General features: G+C 41.6%; 1 protein-coding gene across 12 annotated transcripts in view; it reads left to right on the forward strand.

Annotated features, from left to right (window-relative positions):
- Window positions 1-939: 939 nt before the first annotated feature.
- The window catches only part of pecam1b (platelet and endothelial cell adhesion molecule 1b), a 30,012-nt gene continuing 3,323 nt past the window's right edge, over window positions 940-27,628 (forward strand). Inside the window, exons 1-13 of one of the 12 annotated variants that reach the window (XM_074631054.1) lie at window positions 940-1,147; window positions 1,263-1,298; window positions 8,239-8,535; window positions 9,577-9,858; window positions 9,943-10,212; window positions 11,611-11,883; window positions 14,803-15,081; window positions 16,280-16,558; window positions 18,197-18,298; window positions 18,419-18,449; window positions 20,259-20,338; window positions 25,150-25,203; window positions 27,489-27,578. In XM_074631054.1, the coding sequence (XP_074487155.1) occupies window positions 1,105-1,147; window positions 1,263-1,298; window positions 8,239-8,535; window positions 9,577-9,858; window positions 9,943-10,212; window positions 11,611-11,883; window positions 14,803-15,081; window positions 16,280-16,558; window positions 18,197-18,298; window positions 18,419-18,449; window positions 20,259-20,338; window positions 25,150-25,203; window positions 27,489-27,578 (2,116 nt within the window). In that variant the 5' untranslated portion in view covers window positions 940-1,104. Of the gene's footprint in view, window positions 1,148-1,262; window positions 1,299-8,238; window positions 8,536-9,576; window positions 9,859-9,942; window positions 10,213-11,610; window positions 11,884-14,802; window positions 15,082-16,279; window positions 16,559-18,196; window positions 18,299-18,418; window positions 18,450-20,258; window positions 20,339-21,482; window positions 23,064-25,149; window positions 25,204-25,532; window positions 25,857-27,488; window positions 27,579-27,628 lie in introns of those variants that run through there. The other 11 variants (XM_074631056.1, XM_074631055.1, XR_012593382.1 and 8 more) reach the window with 11 other exon arrangements.

The following is a 27,628-nucleotide window of genomic DNA, read 5'->3' on the forward strand; positions in this document are numbered from 1 at the left end:
GAACCTTTGTACGGTGAAGAGCCAGTGTTAGCAGTAGCAGCTAGCTAGGTAATTCAGAAAGACACGAGTGAAGAGCGAAAACAGAGTACGTCTGTTTGGCTGTATTAGCTGGATCTAGCTAACGTGCTAGCAGTTGGTTAGCCTGCTGGATGGCTGAGGGGCCATGTGATTGGCTGAGAGGTGAGGGGGCCATGAACTGGTGACAACTCCTTTGTCATAAAAAAAGTGACATTATGAAATAATTGTGCAATTGGGGAAAATACCATTATGAGATAAAAAACGACTTTTGAAAAAGAACATTTGAACCATACATTTTTTAGTTTATGTATTCATGATTCTGTATCTGGTAATGTCATATTTATTTATTTGATATTGAACATGTTGGGGCTTCATTTTGTTCAGATAGAGATCATTTTATTCAATTCACATCTTGGATTGGATCAAGTCTTTGACCAACCACTGAAGTCCAAAGTGACTGCTCTCAGTAGTTGACCAGGGGTAGGCCTCCGCCTGGGCCAGTCATGATGGGAAGTATGCGTACCAGTGACAATAGCTCCACCTACCTGTGTCCTGTAGGAGTCAGGCTGAGATTTATGTCTGTGAAAACACTTCTCAGTAGCTAAGCTTAACCATTATCTTCCCTTCAGGAAATGGGCTTTGCTACACAAAGACTGTTTTCCCTGTCTTGTTCATCTCTCTACCTGCCACAGCTCTGCCAGCCAAGGTCAGAGGTCAAAGGCCTGACCTGACCCAAGCAATACAACATTATTGTGGCTACCATTTCACACGCACACAAACACACATACATGAAGGAGACCAGAGGGGAACATTCCACAACAGCAAAGAGCCGGGCGGCACGAACATCCTGAGGAAACAACACTCACTTCCTGGCAAATTAAGCCAAGCCGACGGCTGCTCGGGTTGATAACCGCCACCGCTGGCTGACCACTGAGTGGCCGAGGTAGAGCACCACCTTAGTGTCCGCTCCCGCCCACCAGAATCAGATCTGCACCCCACACACCACCCGTCAGCCAGCATAGTCACAAGTGTGTTAACCACCAGGACAGCCAGCAGCGTTGGGAGCCTCAGCGTTCCTCAGACAGGATGGGCCTCCTACTACTGCTCACCTCCACGCTCCTGTCCAGCTGTAAGGATACTGACCTTCTATCTTCCTCTTTAGGATCACGTTGAACTTCTTTTTGTGGAGGTGATTGATAGATTTGTCTCTAACATGGTGCTTTACTTTCTTAACTTGCTCCAAGACTTCCATCCAGGGAGAGGGGTGGACGCACGGCGATGTAAGTATAATCTAAGATAAATGACACTTTGCATAGAAATAGTTTACTGAATATCTTCCACAGAATTGTCATTGGTTGGAGCAGAAGGTGTAGTTTAAAAAAAGACCCATTGTTTATGGAGCATCGTTGCTTTACTTTCCATATGGACAAAGTTATTGGGCTTAAGAGAGACACATGGTCGGCCAGTGGAAACAGTCCTGTTTGTTATCAGAGCTTTCTGATTTCTGGTGTCTGGTACGGTGGAAAATCTGTGGTAGGAAGCGTTGGGAACATGTTGGTGAGCAGTGTCACACGCCTCCCTGTCCTCTTGAGTTGGTTGGTGATGGAAGGCATGAGTAAGTCCGGATTGGTTGTAGTAGAGATGGAGGTAGTGTCTAAGGTCCAGATTGATTGATTGTGTTTTCCTGAAAACATATTAAAAAATGTATAGAAAAAGTATTCTTATTTTTAATGGAAGAATTGGGGGCGGCTGTGGCTCAGAGGGTAGAGCAGGTTGTCCACAAATCGGAAGATCGGTGGTTCGATCCCCGGCTGCTCCGGGTCACATGTCGATGTGTCCTTTGAGCAAGACACTTAACCCCAAATTGCTCCCGAAGGCATAGCCATCGGTGTGTGAATGAGTATTTAGATTAGATCCTGATGGGCAAAGTTAGCACCTCTCTGTCATCAGTGTGTGAATGTGTGTGTTTGAATGGGTGAATGCTGACATGTAGTGTAAAGTGCTTTGAGTGGTCGGAAGATTAGAAAAGCGCTATATAATTGCAAATCCATTTATTATGGAATTTTTTGCCCAAATTTTTTTTTCCTACTGCAGCTTTAAAGTCAAATTGAAGGCTTTCACAAGGACATCTACATGTTCTGTTCGTGTTTTCAACAGCTGCGGTCGCTACGAGCAACCACGAAGCATTCGGCTGAGAGTCACCAGTTAACACGGTTAGCAGACACTTTGTGCGTGTTGTGTTTGTGATGCCGACCGCTTAAAGATGTTTGCTTTGTGCTCATTAGGTTGCCTTAGAGCAACTTTATATTTCACAATAACGCCACAGTTAGTTGATTGAGTTCATTTATTCTGCAGGACCACCGAAGCCCCTAGACAGTGTCTTAGCCCACTAAGGTTCTTCCTGAACTCCTAGACATCATCAAAAGTAATGTTAAATAGAAAGTAAAAGTAGAAAATTGTACACTTCTTAGCTAGCATACAAACGTGTGCGTATTGTAGGGAGATGCCACCGCAGTAATGGCGACTTGGTTAATTACTGTATTTCGTCTATAGTTGTAGCTGGTGGAGCTCATTTTACAGTTCGGTAGTTTAGTCCAGTGGTTTCCAACATAGGGGTGAGGCCCCTCCAAAGGGTCACAAGATAAATCCGAGGGGTCGTGAGATGATTAATGGGAGAGGAGAGAAGGAAACAACAGTCTGCTACATACATCCATGAAATATTGGATAATTCAACCTCTTGGCCTCCAACAGTTATTTTAATGAAACATCTGAAAAGTTTAGAGATGAAATCCCTCTTTGGTTGAAATGACACTGCTTCATTGTAAGAGAACAACTGGTTTCATCTTTAAAGAGGTACTGCACACTTAAAACATGTTTTTTGAGTTTTAAACTAAATAATATGACTGAACTGTGGTGAAACACATCAGTTTATTTTTTTTATTTTTCATTCATTCAACCTTTATTTAAATCCAGAGGAATCATTGAGGGCATGCCCTCATTTTCAATGATGTCAAGAGTACAATAAAACAGAATAAATACACACAGAACATAATTAACAAATTAACAAGAAGCAATCAGCCAGACAACAAAAGAACACTGTGAAAAACAGTTCTATTCAGGAGGGGAGTAGTTTGTAATCATGCATTTAAAATCACCTATAGGTACAATTGTGTTTAGTTTTAATGTGTTTTGTAAACTGTTCCAAGTTTTTACAGCAGAGACACCAAAAGCAGTTTCTCCAAATTTAGTGTTAGCACGCGGGACTTCAAGCTTTAGCCAGTCACTTTAACAAGTCGAATAATGACTATAGGACCAATTTAATAAGGACGTGATGTATGACGGAAAGTTGCCATTAAAGGTCCCATATTATAAAAAAGTGAGATTTTCATGTTTTTTTGTATTATAAAGCAGGCTTAAGTCCTATATAAATACTGTGAAAGTATCGAAACACTCAATCCACAGGGAAATACACACAGCCCGTATTCAGAAACTCTGCATTTGAAACAAGATGTCAGGATTTCTGTCCATTCGTGATGTCACGAATATACAATATTTAGACCCTTTACACAGATTTAAACATAAACATTCTAAAGTTTATTCCTGTTTGCAGTGGATGTGAATGTCATCAGATGACAGGAAGTGAACATGGACCCAAGCTGTTGCCTAGCAACGCAATTCTCTTGCAATTCCGTCAAAATGCACTAAAACGGGGCGTTTCAGACAGAGGGTGAATACAAGCATATTCAAGCTGACAGTATGAGGAAGATAGAGTTTTTTTTTAACATTACAGCTTGTAAACATGTTCTAGTAGAAACACAAAATACAAATATGAACCTGAAAATGAGCACGAAAATGAGGATGTCACTGAGCAACTCCTGCCCATGCTACAGCTATGCTCCTGATTCACACATCCATGCCACCCCCCTGTCAGCCATCAAATTATACAGTGGGTGGAGCTAGGCTCAGACCTGGGGGTGAAGTTACACTTTGATAATGTGTTGTATTTTATAAACTTATCAAATGTTTTTTTTTATGTAAAATCTTGATCTGAAAATTAATTATAGCTGTTATATAAATGTAGTTGAGTAAAACGTAATATTTGCATCTGAAATGTAGAGTAGAATTATAAAGTAGCATAAAATGGAAATACAAGTAGCTTCAAATTGTACTTAAGTACAGTACTTGAGTAAATGTACTTAGTTACTTTCCACCACTGGCTCAGCATGTACTTGCCTGCCATAACTCACACAGCGTATCAAGAGCCCATAGCAAATCTCTGCCCTGCACGCCTGATTTTTCTCATCATCAGCCCTGCCAGGTCCTGCTGAATGATGCTGGGTGTGGGCCAGATACAGCAGGCTCTGAAATGGTGATAGGTCCCCCGGGTGGCCTGTTTGTCTGACAAAGTGCTTTTCAGGTTTGTTTACTCCCTCACAACACCCTCGTCTGAGTCACAACAGCAGCCTGTTGTCTCTAATACTCGACCATATGGGTGATCTGGTGGGGAGGCTTGACGTACGTGTACAGATGCTTTCTGTCTGGTCACACTGCGGAACACTTAACTGATGTCACTTTTAAAAGTTACTTCTTAGTGTTTCCTAAAAGACAAAATGTTGTTCCCAGTCTTGGGGAGTCGCATCTAAATTCATGAACTTGACAACAAATATCTCCTACAGTATGGATCATTCACGGCCCAGTCGCCAGGGAAAAATGTCAGTAAACATTAATGTTGACTTTACGTGTGTTACGTAACGTTACCTAAGAAAGTGCGGTTGTTACGTTACGTTACGTTACATTACGTTATGTTACGTTATTATTAGAACACAAAACATTATGTTTTTCTAACCTTTACCAAGTAGCGTTGTTGTCTAAAATTGACCAATCGATGGTAACCATGTGGCATTGTGCGTTTCTACAAGCGTGATACGAGGCTGATATGAAACACAGAAACAGAAACAGAAACACTGACATTCAGCGTATCCGTGGTTTACAGAAATGTACAATGCCAACATTTTTTCTGGGTTGATCATTCATCTCTTTCCACCTGTTCGTGCCTGTGAACCACATGAGGATTTGAAGTGATTCATGGCTTTGGGATCAGTTCAGGTGATTATCAAAGCGTTCACATGTGGCCGTGTAAATGGTGCACTTTGGCTGCTGTAATCCATCCAGAGACAATGAGGCTGAGAATTAAAAAGTGTCCTGAAAATAAACCATCATTGATAACCAGGAAGAGATTGAAAAAGTTAAATGAGCGACTGGTGAGGCTGGATCCAGGAATAAAAGAACCGACTTTAAGTTGTGTTAGCAAGTCAAAATTTCTGTAGCTGTTCTGTAAAAAAGCAACAGGGTTGGCTGTCCTTTCTTGTCTTTGCCAGCTGAACAGGCCATCTCATATCTCACATTGGCCCATTGATGTCAAGACCCTTAGTGAGGTGGTTCGAGGATGCCAAACACTGAGGCCTAATGAAATTCACCAAGCACTCTTTACCTCTCATCTCCAAACAAGTTTATAATGTTTATAATAGCTCCAAAAAAGCATGCATTTTTCATATAGATAGATAAATGGAAGGTGCTCTTCCTTATCTACTTCTATCTTCTAGCATTGTTGTTGTTTTAGCGTCAGATGACTACCAGTTCATTCTACAGTCGAGTTCTTATGTGACTCTCATAGCCAGATGGGATGGTGTTTCCGGTATGATGAAATTCAATGGTAACACACCAGCTTCCTGACTGCCAAGCCATCACTCATTTGTATGGCACCTGTTCTAGAAATTTCACCGGTAGTCATTTCAGATATGCCAGCAAAATGGCCATTCGGGAGTGCTGTTTTGAATGGGAAAAGGAAGTGATTAAAAGGAAATTCTATTCAATCCACTTTACTGCAAACTGTGACTGAGAAATCTGCACATAACAAAGTGTGAGTGTAAAAGCTCAAAGGAAGGAGAGGAAAGCTGCTCACTCATGACTCCAATAGTCTTTCTGTATATCAACATTTGGGCACTTTTAGGCACTTGCCTTCTTCAGGATAAAAAACTGTAATCATCTGAGGGATGTGCCGGTTTAAGGCATAGGCCATATAGGCGGTCGCCCCCCAGAAGGTGGCGCCCTCCAAAAAAATAATACTGATAATCATTGTAATCATTTAAAAAAAAAAATGCTGGTGGGCGCCCTTCCTTGTTTTCTGAATTGAGGTAACAAATTAACAAATAAAGAAAGAAAGAATACACTTTTCACCCCTGTAACTCTCTTTCTCACACTTTTTATCTGCCTGGCTGCACTTATTTGTTTATAAAAGTGTAAATTGTAGTGAAACTGACTAAACACTTTTAAACCAACAATATCAGGGACCAACTGTTTATTTATATTTTAATATATAAAGGTATTTATGTTTTGTCTTAAAATCATTGGGACCCCAAATCCAAATTTCACCTATTGCACCATAAGGGCTAGAGCCGACCCTGTCTGACAGACATGTATAGTGTATAGGACATGTGTCAAGGAATCAGGAACATAGGAACATACTCCACAGAGAGTTAAAGAAAGGACTCCAACAGCAAAATACAGCAGTCTAAGAGCCAGCAAAATAGAGTAAAACAAACTGAAAAATGACAGTCATCTAGATGCTTACATTCAAATAGAGTAATGTCTTCAATATACAATATACAGTAAAAATGTATATCTCCAAGTTACCCATTCTACATATAAGGTTCACTAGAAAAAGAATGAAATGCATTATAAATATACTGTATATCCATTAAGTAAATGTCTATGAATAAATCTAGAGTACAAAGAGAAAATATTTAGGCCCGTATAGTAGTAACGTTAGAAGTTATTTAAAATCTTACGAATGACATTGCGTTGCAAACAATGAACTTTGGCTCCCTTCTCAGGCCACAATTTTTTTGTAATCATCCAACCAGAAGAAGCCGTCAGACATTTTACTAAAAGTTATAACCCTCAACATTTTGGCAAATTCACTTAAGCCGGAGATATACCTGCTGTTCAACACAGTCTCACAGCAGCTCGTGAAATAGTCACGAAATTTAATCTATTAATGATGTACATAGACACGACTTTCCTTTTTTTTGTGACGCTCAGCACGACTTTCAACAACATATTTTTCGTGCTTTTTCCTACAAATGTCCAGCAACACGTGACACATGTGTCAAATTCTGCACTAGTCTTTTCAAAATAAAACTACTTAGTTAGGTTTAGGAATAGATCGCGGTTTGAGTTGAAATAACACCGGAAGTGCCGTAACTTAAGTACGGATGTTACGTAACAAATAAATCAACTTTGACTTGTAGTTTAAAACGAGACACGAACACTGGTCTCCTGGGTGGATGTCCTGTGTTTTTTGACCCGTCCACCTCCCTATGCGGCGTTCGCCACTCTCTATACTTCCTGGTTCCCATTAATGTGGATTACATACAAATTGATTTTGTGCTGACCACAATAAAAATTTAAATTCGTGTCAATACACTAAATTTCGTGACTATTTCACAAACTGCTGTGCGACTGGGCTTAGCATAAAGACCAGCACCTCTAAAGCTCACTAATTAACATAACTCTCCTAGATAAAGCCATATATGTAACCAAAGTGTAACGACACATTTTAGTTAGACAGGGAGTTAGGTGCTGAACTCTCTTGGTGTTAACCTCAGCTAATCAACTCACAGAGCTCCGTAGTTAACACAGGCATCAGAGCGGTGTTAAACTTCTCATCTAGCAAAAAAACCCACCAAATTTAAGAAACTGTTCTTTGAAAATGATAAAATAAAATGGAATGGAATTCATCTTCAGCCTCACCTAAATCCCATGACCAAAGCCTCTTCTCTTCAGGGAAAAGATCAAACTACAGCTAATGGTAGCGTACCTGAATATGCCATAACTTTGCAAACATCTTTAACTTTTAATTCAATTCTGCTTCACATTAGGTAGGCTACATTATTTCCCTGTCAATGTAACATACATTAATGTCACATACAAAACTTTAAAACAAAGTAGAAAGATAAGGATGTATTTTACCATTGCCCTTAGAGTAAATACTGTATGTAGAATGAACTCACAATAAAGCAAAACCTTTATAAAAATGGTCTAAAGGTCAAATGTAAAAGCTCAGACAGAAGGCTTCAAAGTCCACTGCCCAGTCTTTCTGTGCAGTAGATTAGCTTGTACATTAAGTCTAATTATTATTTTTTTAAATTCACTCCCTAGCATTCGCATTAAGAGACATCACCCTGTCCATCGAGCCCAGCACTGATGTGACTCGGGACACCAATGTGACTCTGAGATGCTGGGCCAATGTCAGCAGTTCTGGCCAGGAGATACTGAGTCGTGAGTACACTATATACAAGGACAGCAACAGAGTCTACACCAAGACCTCCAGCACCTCGGAGGATCTCCTGTACCCTCTGCCCGAGGTCAGAGTCTCCAACACTGGCAAATATAAGTGCAAGATCAACATTGATGGGACAGACAAGACCAGCGGAGCCAAGAAACTCACAGTAACAGGTTGGTTTGTTATTATAGATGCGGTATTTTCTGTTGGGGTTTGAGAAGTTAGGATCGATTTGAATGTGTTCAGATAAAGTTAATAGTTTTAATTTCATAAGTTACTACAACAGTTTGTGCAAGTGTGGTTAAGTTAAACACCTGTTGACAGGATTCTTCTAAAAATGTCTACAATTTGACTGTAATCTGGTGGAACAACTGTGTGCATTTTAGGGCTGTCAATCGATTAAAATATTTAATCGCGATTAATCGCACATTATTTATCTGTTCAAAATGCAACTAAAAGAGAAATTTGTCAAGTATTTAATCCTCTTATCAACATGGGAGTGGACAAATATGCTGCTTTATGCAAATGTGTTTATTATTGGAAATCAACACAAACAATGACAGATATTGTCCAGAAACCCTCACAGGTACTGCATTTAGCATAAAACAATATGCTCAAATCATAACATGGCAAACTGCAGCCCAACAGGCAACAACAGCTGTCAGTGTGTCAGTGTGCTGACTTGACTATGACTTGCCCCAAACTGCATGTGATTATCATAGAGTGGGCATGTCTGTAAAGGGGAGACTCGTGGGTACCCATAGAACCCATTTACATTCACTGATCTGGAGGTCAGAGGTCAAGGAACCCCTTTGAAAATGGACATGACAGTTTTTCCTCGCCAACATTTAGCGCAAGTTTGGTGCGTTATTTAGCCTCCTTGTCGACAAGCTAGTATGACATGGTTGGTACCGATGGATTCATTATGTTTTTCTAATTTCATATGATACCAGTATCTTTACTCTAGCTTTAAAACTGAGCCCGCTACAACCTAAAAATCGCACGTTGCGTTAATGCATTAAAGAAATTAGCGGTGTTAAAATGAATTTGCGTTAACGCGTTGTTATCGTGATAACGTTGACAGCCCTAGTTTATTTACAACAGTGAGCGTGAGAGAATTTCTTCAACATTGGCAGAAGCTTCTTCATTTGTGTTTACTGTTTTCAAACACGGTTGGATTGAATCTAAGCATTTCTCGCATAACGGGTTTCCAGGCCTGTCAAAACCAGTTCTCCACCTTAACAAGGGTGTGGTCAGTGAAGGGGAGGAGATAACGGCTAAGTGTACGGCGCCTGGCGAGACGGGCTCCATTTTCTTCTACTTCTACGAGGACTCCAAAGAGATCCTGGAGAAGCAGGTCATCTCCAACCAGGCAGAGGCCAAGCTTCGCTTCAGCAGCATTGGCATCCACAAAATCCACTGTGCCTATACTGTCCTCGTAACGCCAGACTCCTTCAAGTCCGAGGAAAGCAACACTGTTACTGTTTCAGTCAAAGGTAAGTAGCATTTTGAAATTTCAGTTCTTTTCAAAGCATTAGAGTCTTCACAGATCTTTTTCTTCATTGGTTTTGTCTCCTCAGAGCTTCCCATCACAGCAGTTTTGGAGATTTTCCCCAAGTCTAAGATCTATGAAGGAGACCAACTTGACATCTTGTGCACTGTCAGAGACGTTCTGAACAGTTTTGAAGGTGTCCACCTCTACCTGAGCCAGGGGAACCAGCTTCTCAGCAGCGGAGACAACAAAGTCAACCACAGCATGATTGCACTGGCAAAGGACCCTGGGGAGTTTGAGTGCAGATTAGAGATGGGAGATGTAGTGAAAATCAACTCAGAGATGGTTTCAGTGACTGGTAAGGACATCTAAATCTGTGTCCTAACTACTGATATGTTTTTCATCTTAAAAGTATCCATGACTGTAGGGTTGGTAATCTTTTACAAAAACATTTTTTGTTATATTTGTTGGAATTCTCATTACATCCCGACAGCAATCAATAAATCAAATGCTCTAACAAAGAAAAGAGAAAAATCTGGTATCTGGTGTAATAAGCCCGTCCAATCATTTCATGCTGCCCAAATGAATGATCGTATCAGACAAGTCAAAAATATAACTGAAAACATCAATAAATGAAAATAGTTAATTAAAATGAAGTTCCTTAGATCCTTATATACAAAGGGAGCTAACTTTGTTAACGGGTTGAGGGACTTATTCTCTCCTTTCCTTTTTTGTAGTTAAAAAAAAAAAAGTTTGGGAAAGGAAAGAACGAACCCGATCTCATGGGACGGCATATAAATACCACGACATTACACAGACATTCTACATGTCACTTTTTAGCCTTTTTGCGTGTCATTTGAACGCCACACAAACATCCGCAATTAGGTTCAGGCAAGAAAAAACGTCATGATTGGGCTTAACACGGGTCTCCTGGTTAAAAGTCTGGTGTTTGTTGGACCCATTTACCACCTCAACCACCCACCCACCATAAGTGGTCTTTCTTGCTTTTTATACTACGTCACTAACTCTTACCGTAGCATTTGTACGCGGATGCGTTTACATTGCAGTCAGTACAGGATACATGGTGTACAAATGACACGGAAATCAAGAAAGGCGTATTTATTGCACTCTAAACGCCTGGCGCATTATCGTGGCATTTATACGTCTTTTCATGCGAATGGGCTGAACCCCATATTCACCTCTAAAAAAAAGTTACTTTATCTCTAAATAGTGAAAATGTCCATATATAAGCTATCATGACATTGTGACAATGAACGCTTACCCATCTATAAGTATTTCAAATGAATAACATTTGTATTTATCAACTAACTAAACGCTTTTTATTTATTTTACACTCACAGTTTTACCTGATATTTACAGTTCACCAAAAGAATCCAAATGTCAAATGTTTGGACCACTTCGCCAATGCTGGCTGTCTGACTAATTTCCGTGCTCACCCTGAGCATGATGTAAATCATACCCTCGTGGGGTTATGCTCATGTGATTGGCTGAAAAGGAGGGAGACATCTGATCCATCTGAACAACATCCAAATGTGTTTTTGATGAAAATTACAAATACTTTTAAATACACATATTTGTGAATCCTTCTGAGTGCATTTATTAATATTGACACTGATCTGACTCCATACTTTGACTACATTTAGTTGGTTTTAAGCTACATACATATCAGCATTAACACTATCAAGTGATATCATTGCAGATGATAACTTGCCGTGTTTTTGAAATCTTTCCACAGAGCTGTTTTCAGTGCCCACTCTCACCACGTCTCCTGTTGAAGTCTTTCAAAATGAACGAATGACGCTAACCTGCAAAAGTGAGATCTCTGCCTCTGAAAGACTTGGCAGGGAAGAGTTGACTTACACTCTTGATCCCCCCGATAGCCCGCTGTACCGCAAGGGCGTTGGAGTATTTTCTGGCAATGCCCTCCTGTATGATTTCAACTATACCTGCGTAGCTAAAGCCAAGGGCATCGTGAAACACAGCGAAACCCTGACTGTACGTCCGAAAGGTAAGCTTACTTAATGCCTCTTTCAGATGCAAATCTTAATACACAGATTAAGAGTGGATTTAAAGGGTAATTTAGGGATTTTTCAACCCGGACCCTATTTTTTTGTGTTTAAGTGACTAATATGGACACCCATCAATCCATCCATCCATCCATCCATCCATCCATCCATTATCTGTAACAGCTTATCCTATTCATGGTCGGGGGGGTGCTGGAGCCGATCCCAGCTGACATTGGGTGAAGGCGGGGTACACCCTGGACAGGTCTCCAGACTATCACAGGGCTGACACACAGAGACAGACAACCATTCACACTCACATTCACACCTACGGGACATTTAGACAACGGGAAACCCCCCCCCTCAACGTGAGAGGAAAAACAAACAATAACAAAAAAGGGAAACAAGAGCCGGTCAAAACGAGTCTATGTCTGGACCGTGTACGGTCAGTCTGTGAATTTGTGGCTAAATTGTAACACAAATAGTCAGTGGTCATGTCTATAATGTTAAATCCAGCGCTACATGTCCACCAGGTCCGGCGAGGACACTAGGGGACGCGCTGCTCCACTCAACTGGCCGTTCAAACGGTGACATACCCTATAGTGGAATGCATCTGATTGGTCGCTGGTTTTTCTGCTCGCCGTTTCAAACAGGAAAGAACATGGCGGCCTGCTCGTAAACTTTCGGTTATTCCGAATAAACAATCCAGCAAAATCTACTTCTGAACACATTTTAAGTGAGAAATAGGCGATGCCACTGCTGAATCTGGTTTCATTTTAGAACTAGATCGCCTAGTTTCACAGCTTGGTCCAAGTTTCATGAGCCGGACGCGTCGTGCTGGACGGGCCCATTTGAATAAAGGACTGTTCCCGCCGTTTCATTATGAAAGAGTAGCGGCCAATGAGGAAACTCCAACACTCGGCCGACCAATCGTGTAGAAAAATAGAAAATTCTACAAAATTGGGCCAGTATTGAGGGGGAACGCAGTAACCAAGCTGCAAGGGCAAGTGAGCAGCTTCAATGCAACATTAGGTCCAGTAAAAGTGCTTGTTTTTGCGTCTTACCTTTCTCTTGATCTGGTCTGTTTGTTATTGTGTCCAAGTCCCACTCAAGGAGGAGTCTCGTTGTGAAATCTGAATATCCATATACTCTGGCTCAAATAAATACGGGCAGCCGTCGAATCCAAAGACCTCATCTACATTGTGGAAATCATCTTAATATTCAGCCATGACATTAAAAATATATTAAGTAACACTAAGCTATGCTTTCTGTACTCCAACACACCAGATTTCACCAGATTTCACCAGATTTCACAATGAGACTTCTCCTTGAGCGAGACTCTTTCCATAATATTGTCAGACGCATGTAACAACAATTGGAGTCTGTCATGGTAAAAAGAAGCACTTTTGCTTGCCAGCTTGCCCCAATAGCACCATATTGCAGCCCGTGAGCAGCAACCGTTTACAGCGTTCTCCCTCAATACTAGACCGATTTCAGAAATTGTTGTTCCTCTTAGTCAGTTATACACAAAAACATGGGAAAAATACCTGAAGATACCCTTCAAGCCCCTTTAGGCCATGTACCTCATTATGTAAATGTTTTACATGTTGGACTCGTGTCTGAATAGTCACTTTTAAGCAAAAGTCTCAATGGCACTCTTTGTAGGTCAGACCTAATAACATTTCTGCTGTAAAACTTCTAAAGTTAGATGTGAAGATACCACTCTGGTGCTGATTTTCTCGTCTAACTTTTCTCTGCCTTATCAAGAGTGCTGTAAAAGAAAGAAAGAGGTAAACATAATAATAAGGAAAAATAATCAAACCACCTCTCTATATTTTCTGTTGTTATTCATGCAAACTGCATGGATGTATTGACTGAATGTCACTGATGCAACCTGTGAGAGAACACAACACAGTCTCACAGCAGTTCGTGAAATAGTCCCGGAATTTAATCGATTTAATTCGTGTACATAGACACGACTTTTATCGCATAACGTATTTTTTGTGCGTTTTCCTATGAATGTCCAGCAACACGTGATGCACTTGTCAATTTCCACTCCAGTCTTTTCAAAATAAAATTACTTAGTTAGATTTAGGAAAAGATTGATTTGGTTAAGTTTAGGCAACAAAACGACTTAGTTAGCTTTAGGAAAAGATCGACTTGGTTTGGGTTAAAATAACACCAGAAGGGGCGTAACTTAAGTACGGAAGTTACTTTGACTGTTTTGGTTTCACACATGAGGGTGAAAAGAGGAGATGTCACGCATCATCAACGTGTCATATCTTTGAGGTACAACACATGCGCAGTAAAATCTGATCTTTACTCGCCGGAATTGAGCCAATAGCAACGCAGGACAACAGCTCCAGTTAAACTGTGCACGTGTCGTACCCCATAGCTCCAGACCCGTATCCCAGCTTCTTTCAATAGGACTTGGTTTCACATTGGACACCAACACCGGTCTGCTGGGCGAAAGTCCTGTGTTTTTTTACCCACCCAACCAACCCAACCTCCTCACTACACGCTGTTCGCAATTACAAATCCATTACATGCTGACCATCACGAAAACAATTTTAAATATGTGTCTATGTACACAAATCAATACATTCAATTTTGTGACTATTTCACAAACTGCTGTATGACTGGGCTGGAACAGAAAACACTGTTCTTCCTTTATATCACTGTACTGTACTGTGCTGTGACACTGCTTCTCTTGTGTACCAGGTGCCAAATATTGTGCGAGTATTGTGGTTCTCTCTGTTAACAGTAACTGAATTAAGCATTTACATAGAAATCCCACATGTCCGAATGACAAAAAGCAAAAAGCTAGCTAGGTTACATATCCCATGTGTGAACAGGGCTTTTGTTTTCGTTTGTATAGGATTTGTCCACAGGAATGCTTTATTTTCTCTCTTTCTCCTCTTTAGTTGCTGTCTCCACTCCAAAGATCTCTGTGGTTGGTAGAGCAATCCTAGGACAGCCCTTCAAGATCCTCTGTCAGTCGGATTTCGGCAGCCTGCCGATAAACTACACCCTGTGGAAGGGCTACGACCAAGTGAGCACAATCACTGTCAAGCAGCTCGTTCAACAAGCTTTCTTCACAGCCGCCATCACCAAGCCTGATGAAATAAGCAAGTACATGTGTGAGGCACAGAATCGGCCCAAGGCAGCCCCACTCAGTAAAAGACTCAACGCTACTGTTATAGGTAAATATTCAAAACATTGTATGTTTATCCATTTTTACAGAGTTAGTATATTCTTAATTTGCCTCATCTACACTGCTCAATAAATCCTTTATCTTTTCAAAGTTTACCTTACAGGGAGATTTGTCAAGTATTTAATCCTCTAATCAACATGGGAGTGGACAAATATGCTTACTGTATGCAAATGTATACTGTATATATATTTATTTGTAAATCAATTAACAACCCAAAACAATGACAGATATTGTCCAGAAACCTTCACAGGTACTGCATTTAGCATAAAACAATATGCTCAAATCATAACATGGCAAACTGCAGCCCAACAGGCAACAACAGCTGTCAGTGTGTCAGTGTGCTGACTTGACTATGACTTGCCCCAAACTGCATGTGATTATCATAAAGTGGGCATGTCTGTAAAGGGGAGACTCGTGGGTACCCATAGAACCCATTTACATTCACACATCTGGAGGTCAGAGGTCAAGGGACCCCTTTGAAAATGGACATGACAGTTTTTCCTCGCCAAAATGTAGCGTTAAGTTCGGAGCGTTATGTAAACTCCTTCTCAACAAACTAGTATGACATGGTTGGTACTAATGGATTTCTTAATTGCAATTAAATATTTGAATCGATTGACAGCCCTATTAATTTAATTAATACAAAAATTCCCCCATTCCCCTGTAACACATTATGATATAACTGGTTTAAGGACACAGTCCTACATTTTGGGAAATAAGTTTGGTCGCTTTCTTACCGAGAGTTAGATGGATTGATACCGCTCTCATGTCTGTCAGGTATATTAAACTATCGCAAGCATACGGTTAACTTAGCTTACGGGGAAACAGCTAGCCTGGCTATGTCCAAAGGTAACCAAATCCACCTACCAGCACCTCTGAAGCTCACCAAGTAATATGTTCTGTCTAGTTTGTTTAATCTGTACATAAACAGTGGTGTAAAAACCACAATTGACATTTTACAGGTGGTTATTGTAAGCTAAGCTAACCGGTCGCTTGTGGTAGCTTCATATTTATCATACAAATATGAGTGATATTGATCTTCTCATCCAACTCTAGGTAAGAAAATAACAAACCATTCCTTTGATGAAAATGCTGAATGTAATGAGGATGTGTGATTAGCTCTTGTTATGTTTTCATGACCCAATAAAACCTCAGTGTTGACTAATCTCACCTCTTTCCTCTCCCAGTGCCTCTGACACTCCCGACTCTGACCGTCATCCCCCATCTACCAGAGATCTCCGAGGGAGATGACCTCTACCTCATCTGTGGTGTTAAAGGCACTCCGCCAGTCACCTTTAAGTGGTGGCGTGTTGGCACTGACCAGCCGCTGTACACCAACACCTCCGAGAGGAGCAGCATGGACTACCAGGTCCCCGGGTTGTCCAAAGAGCACAGCGGCACGTACTACTGCGAGGCTCACAACCGTGCCAACAATGTCGTCCGCAGTGACCGGGTCACCATAGAGGGTGAGACTGATGGGTATTTAGACTCAGTAGGGACCACACCTGCTCCAGACCTATGGGCCATGCAAAAAAAAAGACTTTTCCTTCAGGGACTGAAATCTAACAAAAAGTAAAGAAACATAGCTAAGGTCCAGGCACTTTGTGGGCTAATTAGCATAATCCTTTGTGGAAATGGTGAGGCTTTTGTTCTGTACACAAAACAATAGCTAAGAATTCAGGGAGAGGAATGACATTTTTAAGGAATTTTTTTAACATACCCACAATCTCAATCCCTCTCAACCTACAGAGGTCAGTGCTTCAATGCTTTTCCTCCCTATGATATAGAAGAAGAACTACTTTATTAATCCCTCTTGGGGATATTCCTTTTTTTCACTCCATTGTTACACCCACAAACATTGACCTGAAATATACACATGGATGTCAGGGGGCTGATGCTAGAAAGGATGCACATGCTCTTCCTATGCCCTCAACAATAGGCTATCCTTACCTTAACCATGATGGAGGCTATAGTCAGACACTCCCAGCAGTTTAATTAGGTTTTCTAGTTTCATATGATGACAGTATCGTCACTAGCTAGCTTTAAAACTGAGCCCGCTACAACCTAAAAATCCCAAGTTGCATTAATGTGTTATTATTGTGTTAAAGGGACTGTTTGTACGAATCAGAAATGTCTTGTTAACAGCAACACCTGTGGCCGTTAAGTCAACGAAAGTCAGCGTCCTGTTGATCGCGCTTGTGCTCGCTCTACATAGACATGAACGAGCATCGCTCAACACAGTGAGACGACACACGTCAGCTAAAAGCACAATATCACTCTATATTTCAGCTGCTTGGCAGTAATGTTAGCTGACCAGATGAAGGTCTCTCCATGAATCAATGCTGATCCTAGTGTTGGCTTTTCCTGCCTCAGCCTCCCGACCGCGGCCGGAGGGAACAGGGGAGACACCGGGGTTTTGGTCGGAGACGATAACGTTTCTTGCTGCGGAGCCCCGTCACTTCACAAGACACGGGAAACCTCTGTTGGTCTGGAGGAGCTGCAGCAGTTATTTCTGCACAAACATCCACTGTACATTCACTAGATATTCTCAGAGCTACTAACTCTTCTGCAGTGTGCACGAGTGTGCGCGAATGCACGTGAGAGGTGGAGCAAAAGCACTAGAACGAGCGCAGTGTGTGAGTGAAGGCAAGCAGAGGAGCAGAGTACAGCAGAGACTCCGGTCCTGGAGACCAAAGCTACGGTCTCCCCCGCGTCCTCCGACCGCGGCCAGAACTGTTTAACAGACGGGCTTCAATAGATACAACCAAGAGGTTTTGGTGCTTCACTGTAGTTTGTGTTGGAGTCTGAGTCTGAACAGCGTAGCCACACGGGAGCGCGCATGGGACACCGACCCGCAATGATTTATACGTGTAGGAAGTTACAAACAGTCCCTTTAACTTTGACAGCCCTACTCTTTTCAAACCTTTTATAGTCTTCTCTTCCTCTCTCTTCCGTGAACAACCTTCGCCATCCCGTCCCATTTTATTCTCCCCTCTTCTTCCACCTTGTGGTCTTGTTTGTCACTGACTTTCTCTTCTCTCTCTCTCTCTCTCTCTCTCTCTCTCTCTCTCTCTCTCTCTCTCTCTCTCTCTCTCTCTCCATAGTGCGCCTGGCATTGTGGAAGAAAGCGATGATCGGGGGGTTCTGTCTGCTGGCGCTGTCTGTGTTGGTGGTGGTGTGTGTACTGTGCTTCAGATCCAAGAGAGGTAGAGAGACCTACAGTCCTCCAGCAACTCAGGCCTCTTATATCTAACTATGTATGAAAACCAACCTTCCTCCACCTCCTTCCTCCTGCTCTTCTTCTCACCTCTCCTCTCTTATTGTAGGTAAAAGAGAAGCAGCGGCTGAGTTGTCAGTGTGAGTTGGCTCGACTACTTGCTTCCTCTGAATGTGACAGATACTGTAGAAGTTAGTGTATCTAGTTTTTATGAGCTAGCTCAGATGAGGGTCTGAGTGTTTCTGTTCTCTATGCCTTCACAGAACCATACTGGTTGTTTTACATGTTTGTACTGTAAACCCGGCCAAGAAATAGTCACGTGACCCTCCTTAAAACCACAAATTATGATTTTATTTCACTTTGGTTTTTGTACGGCTTAAACAAACACTATATCACCTGTTAATTCGTGAGCTTTATAGGTGCTGGTTTGCAGGTTTTGTTACCTTGTGACAGAGCCCTGTTTCCTGATTCCAGCTTCACCTTTAGCGTACGCACACGAGAGCGTGGACGATCTGCTCTTCTAACTCAGCGAGAAATCAAATAAGCATATTAGTTATTCAACACATTCTCATCCCCACGCCCCTCGCCATCACTTTATTTTCATATCAAAACCACTACAGTTACCCTTGGCATCACTTTAGGATTAGCAACGAAACCACTATAGTTAGGTTTAGGAACGAACCACAATGTTTGGCTTAAAAGTATTACGTTTTTACAGTGAGAACGACACTGAACGTTGTGAACATGGGACACAAACGAACAGCTGATTGTAACGTGGTCTCCTGTATGAAAGCCATGTGTTTGTTGGACCCATCCACCTCCCCTCCAACCTGCCCGGTGTGTCTCTCTCGCTCTTTAAACTATATCGCCACACTCCCGGCACACTCTCTGAGCCTTGACTGTTGGATGTAATGCGGATGGGTTTACATTGTAGTTAATGGAACTCCTGTATGTGTTTCATACCGGCTCTAAAAGGGCGCTGTGTGCGGCGGTACTGAGCGCCGACGACCGTGACAAAGCCTCGCTATGTAACGCCCTGGGAATGATAACAGGCTGTATTATTATAAATACATAATAAATGTACTGTATTAATCCCTAGGGGACATTGCAGTGTTACAGTAGCCAAATTAATCAATAAATCACTAAAAGACATGATAAATCATAAATAAACATTACGTAGATAGATGGACCAGAAACCAATTATTAACCATTGACAAAGTATTAACTATCTATGTAAATAATGTTTATCGATGCGTTACACAGTATTTATTAACCATTTAACAAGGTATTATAACCATCAGTTGCAACTTCATAAAAGCCATCGAATAATGTTTATAGACGGTTTACAGATCAATTATTAACCATTAAGTGTTATAAATATCTGGTCCATCTATCTATGTAAAGTTTATAGATGTTTTACCAACAATTACTTTTAGGTTTACAGATAATTTGTAATCATTAACAAATACATATATATAGTATATAAAATGTTATAATGTGTGCAACAATAAACTATTAAAATAACATAATTACATATACTTATATTTACATAATTATATATTATACAACAGCAAATCATAGCATTACTAATAATTAGGAAACAATATTAATTATCATTTCATTGTTGCGTTAACAGTAAAATAACTATTAACCAAGTTTAATTAACTTTCAATTGACCATTTATAAATGCTGGTTATTATGTATACTCACTGGTAGAGGAATGTACTAAATAAAAAATAGTTGCTTGGCAGAATGAAATTGCGGAAAACACAAAAAAGTGTAAAAACTTCCGATCTTAAAGTCCACCAGTATGGTTATTTGACTGCATTATTAGTTTGAGTTAGAATTTATAACATAGAGTTTTCATGCTTTAGATCTTTTTGGCATTTAGTAGATTTTTCTTTGACATCACTGCCGCCTGAGCTGACTTTATTTTCACCATCTCTCAGAAAGCCTTCGAGCCCTAAATCAGATGACACTTTAACAGTGAATCTAACCCACGACACAGAGGTTTATAACGCAGCCACAGGTAGCTTGGTTTTACTATTCTCCTGTGTACCATCATCTTAACAGCCATGAGTCATTTCTCTCATCTCGACAGTCATAGCATGTTTCCCATCTCCATCCCATCATCCATGTTCTAATATGCCAGCCCAGTCGCACAGCAGTTCTGAAATAGTCACTAAAGTTAATGTGTGGATTCGCGTACATAGACACGAATTTCAAATTTTTTTGTGATGGTCAACACAAAATCAATTCATATGTAATCCACGTAATTGGGAACCAGGAAGTATAGAGAGCGGTGAACGCCACGTAGGGAGGAGGTCGGGGTGGATGTGTGGGTCAAAAAACACAGCACTTTAGCCGTCCCGTGTGAAACCACAGGTCAAAGTTGATTCATTTGTCACGTAACTTCCGTACTTAAGTTACGGCACTTCTGGAGTTATTTTAACCCAAAACACGATCTTTTCCTATAACTAAGTAGTTTTTGTCATATATCTTCCGTACTTTAGTTACCGTATTTCCGGTGTTATTTTAACCCCACAATCTTTTCCTAAAGCTAACTAAGTAGTTTGTTGCCTAAGCCTAACCAACTAGATCTATTCCTAAACCTAAGTAGTTTTATTTTGAAAAGACTGGAGCTTAAACTGGCAGGTGCGTCACGTGTTGTTGGACATTCGTAGAAAACGCACAAAAAATATGTTGTTGAAAGTCGTGCTGAGCGTCATGAAAAAAAAGAGAAATTTGTGTCAATGTACACGAATCAAATTAATTCATTTCATGGCTATTTCCGGAACTGCTGTGAGACTGTGTGCATATGCATGCAGGGCCCATGTTGCAGTGACCTGGCGACCCCTGTTTATGTCCATGTTGCTTTCCAGTTGTAGACATCCTGTTCAAGTTTATGTGCACGCACGACATGTGTATGTTTGAGCGTATTGTCTGTCTCTGTCTTTTTTGCATGTACATTGTGTTTATGTCTAAGTATGTGTTTGCAGAGGCAGGGAAAGTAGGATGTTGTTAGAATACAGTTGCTGTAGGAAGTAAAACTCTCCGAGGTACAAGTTGTGTTTACGCAGGAAGAAGCTGCTCAAGTAGTCAAATCATAGTACATGACATTGATTGTCAATTGTTGCAAACTGCTTAGAGCGCCCATTATCATCTTCTTCCAGACGCAGCGCCACTCTATGATGGCACGGAGGGGAGAGTGACCAATGGGGCGCGAGATAGCGTGGCGTCGCTTCCCGTTGACATCAGCAACAGGAGCAGCTGCAGTATCCCAGCCACAGTATAGAGATGCCCCACAATGGGCGGGACTTGAATTCAATGTTTAAAAAAAACCTTCAAAGAAAAGGAAGTTCTAAGAAAGGACTGAATGGAACGCAAGAGGCCATAATCCTGTTTGTGATGCCAAGCGTTGTAGGATTTGGACACTTTCTTCACTGATGTTTTCTCAGTGAAAAGGAGGGGTGTGTTATGAATATAAACCAGGGCCCGTTGTTCCCTCTCCTCTCCTACTGCAATCTAGATGGCCTTTGACTTAATACTTAAAGGGCCAATGTGTAGGATTTAGGGGATCTCTTAACAGAAATGCAATATAATATTCCTAACTATGTTTTCATTAGTGTATAATCACCTGAAACTAATCGTTGAGTTTTCGTTAGCTCAGAATGAGCAGAATGAGCCCTTCATATCTACGTAGGGAGCAGGTCCTCTTCATGGAGTCCTCCCATGTATGTATTAAGAGAACTGGATACGGCGTTGGAGGCTCCCGTTCATTCCTATGAGAGTTGCTCAGTGGAGCATGAAGCCAAAATGGCTCGACTGCTGAGTTGAGAAGTACCCGGATCTTCCGGTGATCTTACGCATCCATTGGGCCCATGGAGCAGGCGCAGTAGTGTCCGCTCGGTCACATGGTTTGGTCACGGGGTCACAACCGTCAAGTTGTCGTCACGGCTTGCAAACTCCTCCTCCCAACCCTCGCTCCAGCCTCGGTCTGGGTCTCATAAATATGAACGGAGGAAGGGAAATAACTCTGGATTCAGCTATTAGTGCATTTTACAACTTTTAGGACCTAATGATTTAAATAAGGACTATTCAAGTGTTCGTACTGGGGAGTTGATTCACCTCAAAAAAAATTATCTGCAGAGTTACAGACGTCTCTTTCCCAATGTAAGTCTATGGGGAAAAGTATTTTTGGGCCCAATGATATCACGTGACGGACACGGAAGTTGTAGTACCGTCGTTTGGCCACTACGAAAATTGGCATCAACGACTGGCGCTCTTCCTGGAGGCTTTAGTCCGCCATGTTGCACAGCCATGTTACTACAGTAGCCCAGAACAGACAAACCAAACACCGGCTCTAGAGATCCTTTTTTATACGTTTTTACGTTACCTGAAGGCTACCGTGGTTCTCCGACACTCTTGGAAAGGGAGGGGTGAGTGGAGAGGTATTCAATTGGTTGCAATCTACGACCTACCACTAGATGTCACTAAATCCTACACACTGCTCCTTTAACATTACTGTCTTTGTCCTTTGTTTCTTCAATCACCGTGTCCGTGTGATTTCATGTCCTTTATTGTTGCAACTGCTCTATTTGTCTGATGTGCATGTTTAAATGGCCTTGGTGACAGATTAATTTGTATGTACATTTTTATCACCATCACAGGAAATGTGTGTATATATTTTTGGTTGATCCCTTGACTGGTTGGAAGAGACACTTTTAGAATAAAGATGTTGCTTTTATTTAGAAGTGTGTCAGTACCATTCATTTTGCTCCAGCTATTGTATCTAAGGCTAAAAACTTTTACACTGCACAAAATGCAGTCCAAGAACATGATTATTATCATGACTGTATTGAATGGGAAGAATTGGAGGAAATATGATCAAAAAAGTTATTTTTTATAAAACGGTCACCATATCCTGACAATAGTACATGAGACAGGTAATCTGAAAAAAATCATGTGCCTCTGGTGTCCTCCGATGTCCTCCGGTGCTCCTAACGGCATCTGCAAGATTTCACAGACCGGAGGAAAACAACCAGTCAGAGCCGAGCTGGAGCCTCGCCGTCTCTAAGCAGCGGTCAATCACAGGCAAACTCCGATCAAACCGTCAAACTAGGCAGCGCTTATCAAATATGAATCAATATTATGTTCCTGTAATGCATATTTCTCTCAGAAAGTTTATGACCCGGCAGCCATGTTGAGATCAGTTGAGGAAATACCAAGCACCGCCCACCAGCCGGAGCAAACTTTCTCATTTTACAGCTAAACAGTACACTACAAGAAGTTTCTGACAACATTTGAGAAGGGAAATAGGCATTACAGTAACAGAATATTGATTAATATTTGATCAACGCTCCTTAGTTTGACCGTTTGATTTTGCGAGTGATTGACAGCTGCCTCCATTGAATGAACAGCCAATAGGAACGCTCTCTCTCTGAAATGACCTGTGATTGGCCAAAGTCTTCCGTCACGGGCTAGATGTTCTAAAGCCTGAAAACAGAGCCATGAGGAGGAGCAGAAGTCTAGTTATCTCTCAGAACACTTGAATTACAATATGCTGAAAGGTTATTATGGAATTTTGGCCAAATTATGCCAAAAACATTGTGCCTACTGCAGCTTTAATCTTCCATTAAAGTGTGTGCTGGATGGTGCTACCATCCTAAGTACAGATCAATACCGAGAATACCAACATAACATGAAGTTGATTCATTTCCTAAAAAGGAACAGAGACTTCCTTGAAAAGTTGAAACAATAGAGTCTGCAAAAAAAATTCCCATGTTGGCACAGAGCAGATAACGCTGGTGGCGTTGGAGAGGGTGGGGCTCATTTTGTTTCAGGCCAGGCAAGTTTGAATGCATGCAGCAGGTGGAGGAAATGAATCATATGAGCCTTGCTTGAGTTGTGTGTGAGATTACATTACCAACTGGGAAGTTGTTTTAGCTCGAACTTATTGTCCAGCCACTGCTGAATTAACAGCCTATTGTGCACAATGCAGCGGGAGGTTTCTGTGTGTAGCCTACCAGACCAACACTTGAAATCTGCTCCTTTGTTACTGGTTTTATTTTAAGAGTAATAAATCATCCACTGAAGGCCAAATTGTAGAGATGTGCCACAAAAAACGTGTCTCTCATCTCTCCGTTACTGCTTACAGAATATCACCTTCTGACTTTTGGTCATGTAAAAATAGTTATAGTAATAGACATTTTGGAAAATATGGTTTTTCACTTGCTTGCCGAGAGTTAGATGAGAAGACTGATACCAATCTGATGTGACTGTTGAATGACGCTACAGCCAGGAGATGCTTAGCTTAGCTTAGTTTAGCTTAGTTTAGCATAGTTTAGCATAAAGACTGGAAGGGGGGCACTGATGTCTGACGTTTTTTTGTATGGATTAAACAAACAAGATAAAACATGTTAATTAGCAAGGATCAGTACTGGCAGGTTCAGAGACTGGCAATTTCTTTTAACTTTTGGACAGAGCTGCTCTCTGTTTCCAGTCTTTATGCTAAGCTAAGCTAAGCTAACTGGTTGCTGGCCATAGCTTCATATTTAGCAGATAGACTTAAGAGTGGTATCGTTCTCACCATACAACTCCTAGCAAGAAAGCACATATGTGGGTTACCTAAAAAGTTCCTTTAAGAAGGACTCAAACACACATCACCTAGAGATCAGGTGATATTCAGACATGTGGCTCAGTAAGGATTCATTTTTCTGCTTCCTACCTATTAAGGTATATGTCTTTATTCTAATGGGTGCAGAATTCTTACAATGTGATCAACGTGTGGGTTGGGCAGCCCGACTTCTGACCTGATGTTTGTCTCTCTGTGTTTCACAGTGAGGGTGGACAGAGCTGACGTCAGTGTGTGGAGCGAGCGACCCCCTGAAGCAGGTGAGCTGGGCTTGTAAATATGTACCTTGATATTAATGCTTTTACTGAAATGTAAATATTTAATATGGGTGGACCTATTGACAATTGAGCACAGACAGCTTTAACTTTTCTTCCTTAAAGCAAACGTATGTAACTGTTGCTGAACAGCGGCCACTGTGGCAACATTCATGGGCTTTGGTAAAAGCTGGAATAACGTGAATTGTAGCGTAAAGTGGACGAGTAGAGTAGAGTCATAAAGTTGGTAAACTGATTCATTAATGTCAGTTGCACAAATACAGGGTTCCTACGCAGTATGAAAAAGTATGGAATTTGATTTTAGTCATTTCCAGGTCCGGATAAGTATGGAAAAAAGAGAAGAGAGTCCATCCATCCATCTTCAACCTCTTATCCGGGGTCGGGTCGCGGGGGCAACAGCTCCAGCAGGGGACCCCAAACTTCCCTTTCCCAGGCCACATTAATCAGCTCTGACTGGGGGATCCCGAGGCGTTCCCAGGCCAGTGTGGAGATATAATCTCTCCACCTAGTCCTGGGTCTTCCCCGCGGTCTCCTCCCAGCTGGTCGTGCCTGGAACACCTCCCAAGGGAGGCGCCCAGGGGGCATCCGTACTAGATGCCCGAACCACCTCAGCTGGCTCCTTTCAACGCAAGGCTCTACTCCGAGTCCCTCACGGATGACTGAGCTTCTCACCCTATCTCTAAGGGAGACCCCAGCCACCATCCTGAGGAAACCCATTTCGGCCGCTTGTGAAGAGAGTATGGAAAAATATTTCTGTTTCCAGGGCGATGCCATCATTCTGTTTTCTAATATATGAAATACAGTGTTTCTAAAAGTAAATTTATCATACAAGTGTATTTCATGGCGTTTGGACCAGCCAGCGCAGCCAGAATGTTTACCACTGTGTACCAGGGCGAGCTTGATGTCGTCGAAAGCAAGGCGAGAAGTAGACTACGGCGTGCAACTGTACACACACTCCTACGCAGAGCTGCCTCTGCGGCTGTACGTCACAGCCAGAGCTGGCACGTCCATATAGGCCAACTAGGCAATTGCCTAGGGCGGCAAATGAAATGTGGGCCAACTTTTCATCATGAGCAAAATAATGACACTAAAAAGTAACCAATAGCAGTAAATACAGGCAGACAGCACAGAGCGGAATGCTGCCTGTCAAACTGGGCCATCTAATATTTCATTTTGGGGGGGGGGGTGTCATCCTCTATAAAGTTTTATGAAGGTCTTCAACATCATCAGATTCTCTTTATACCACAAAAACTGTCTTAGTGTTAAAATTATTGCCCAAAATTCTTTGGCTGGCGCCCTACAGGCGCTCGCATAAAAGGCCTCTCCATCTCGAAGTCCCAGTATGGATTTCTGTCCCCGTCTGTCTCCCTGTTGCTAATAGAGGGGCAGCATAATTGCTTTTCACCTGAAGTGCATGTGCCGGGCCTGGGCACAGCCTGCAAGACAGCTTTGCCCCTAGATGCAAGGCGTTTGACGGTGGAACATTGTCCAACTTTTCTGCGTAGGGCTGTGGACTGAATGACCACAATGGGTTAATGCAAGTTCTCTGAGGGCTGGCTTTAGGATCCCAAACACAAAGCCTGGTTGGTTAACAATTCCAAATGAGAAAAGAGAGCTGGATCCAAACTTTGTGTAAAATCTTATCACAGCATCTTCCCCAAGTCTCAAAGTCAAATATGGTCTGAAAAATCTAGCAGCACTATCTACCTAAAGTCTGCTAACATTAGCCACTGGTCAGACCAAGTAATGCTAGGCTTCTTCTTTCAAAAGTTGCATAGTCTCACTTCAAGTGTAATAAACCAGCTGAGGGAGGTAAACTGTACTTCACCATTCAAAATGTAGATAAAGAAAGAAAAGACGAGAAAATAATCTTTTCACAAAAAAAACGACTCAAGGTCCACTTACTAGCTTTTTCCAGAGCTTTCAGATGCCAGTAGCTGTCATCCCAACAGCTGTAACACATACTGTAGCTCTATTATAGACTTCTAGTCCATGTCCATGTTAAGTATGAAGGGTCACTATACCTAAAGTAAAACTAACATAAGTAAAGGTCTGTAGCACGTACAGTTGTCATATGGTTGAAAGCTCCGGAGAAGACTAGCAAGTGGACCTCAAGTTGGGATTGTTTCATCAAAATTCTATTTCCAAGGTCAAGAATGAACTTTCATGCTGAAGAAATCAGTAGCCTTATTAAAATAATATGAAGTCATGCCCTCTGCATGCCTTTGAGCGTGTTAAACAGAGAATCTTGTTCATGTGTTTGGGTGCAGCCAACGACGAGGAGAGCAGCGTGGTGTCCAACGAGCCTGATGTGGAGTACACTGAGGTGGTGCATCCCCGGCCAGTAGATCCTGCCAGAGGTGAACAAAAAAAAAATAGTTTTCAATCCATCTCCCTTTCATACTTTTTG

This window comes from Sebastes fasciatus, chromosome 3 (genome assembly GCF_043250625.1).
Source record: "Sebastes fasciatus isolate fSebFas1 chromosome 3, fSebFas1.pri, whole genome shotgun sequence".
Lineage (NCBI taxonomy): Eukaryota > Metazoa > Chordata > Actinopteri > Perciformes > Sebastidae > Sebastes > Sebastes fasciatus.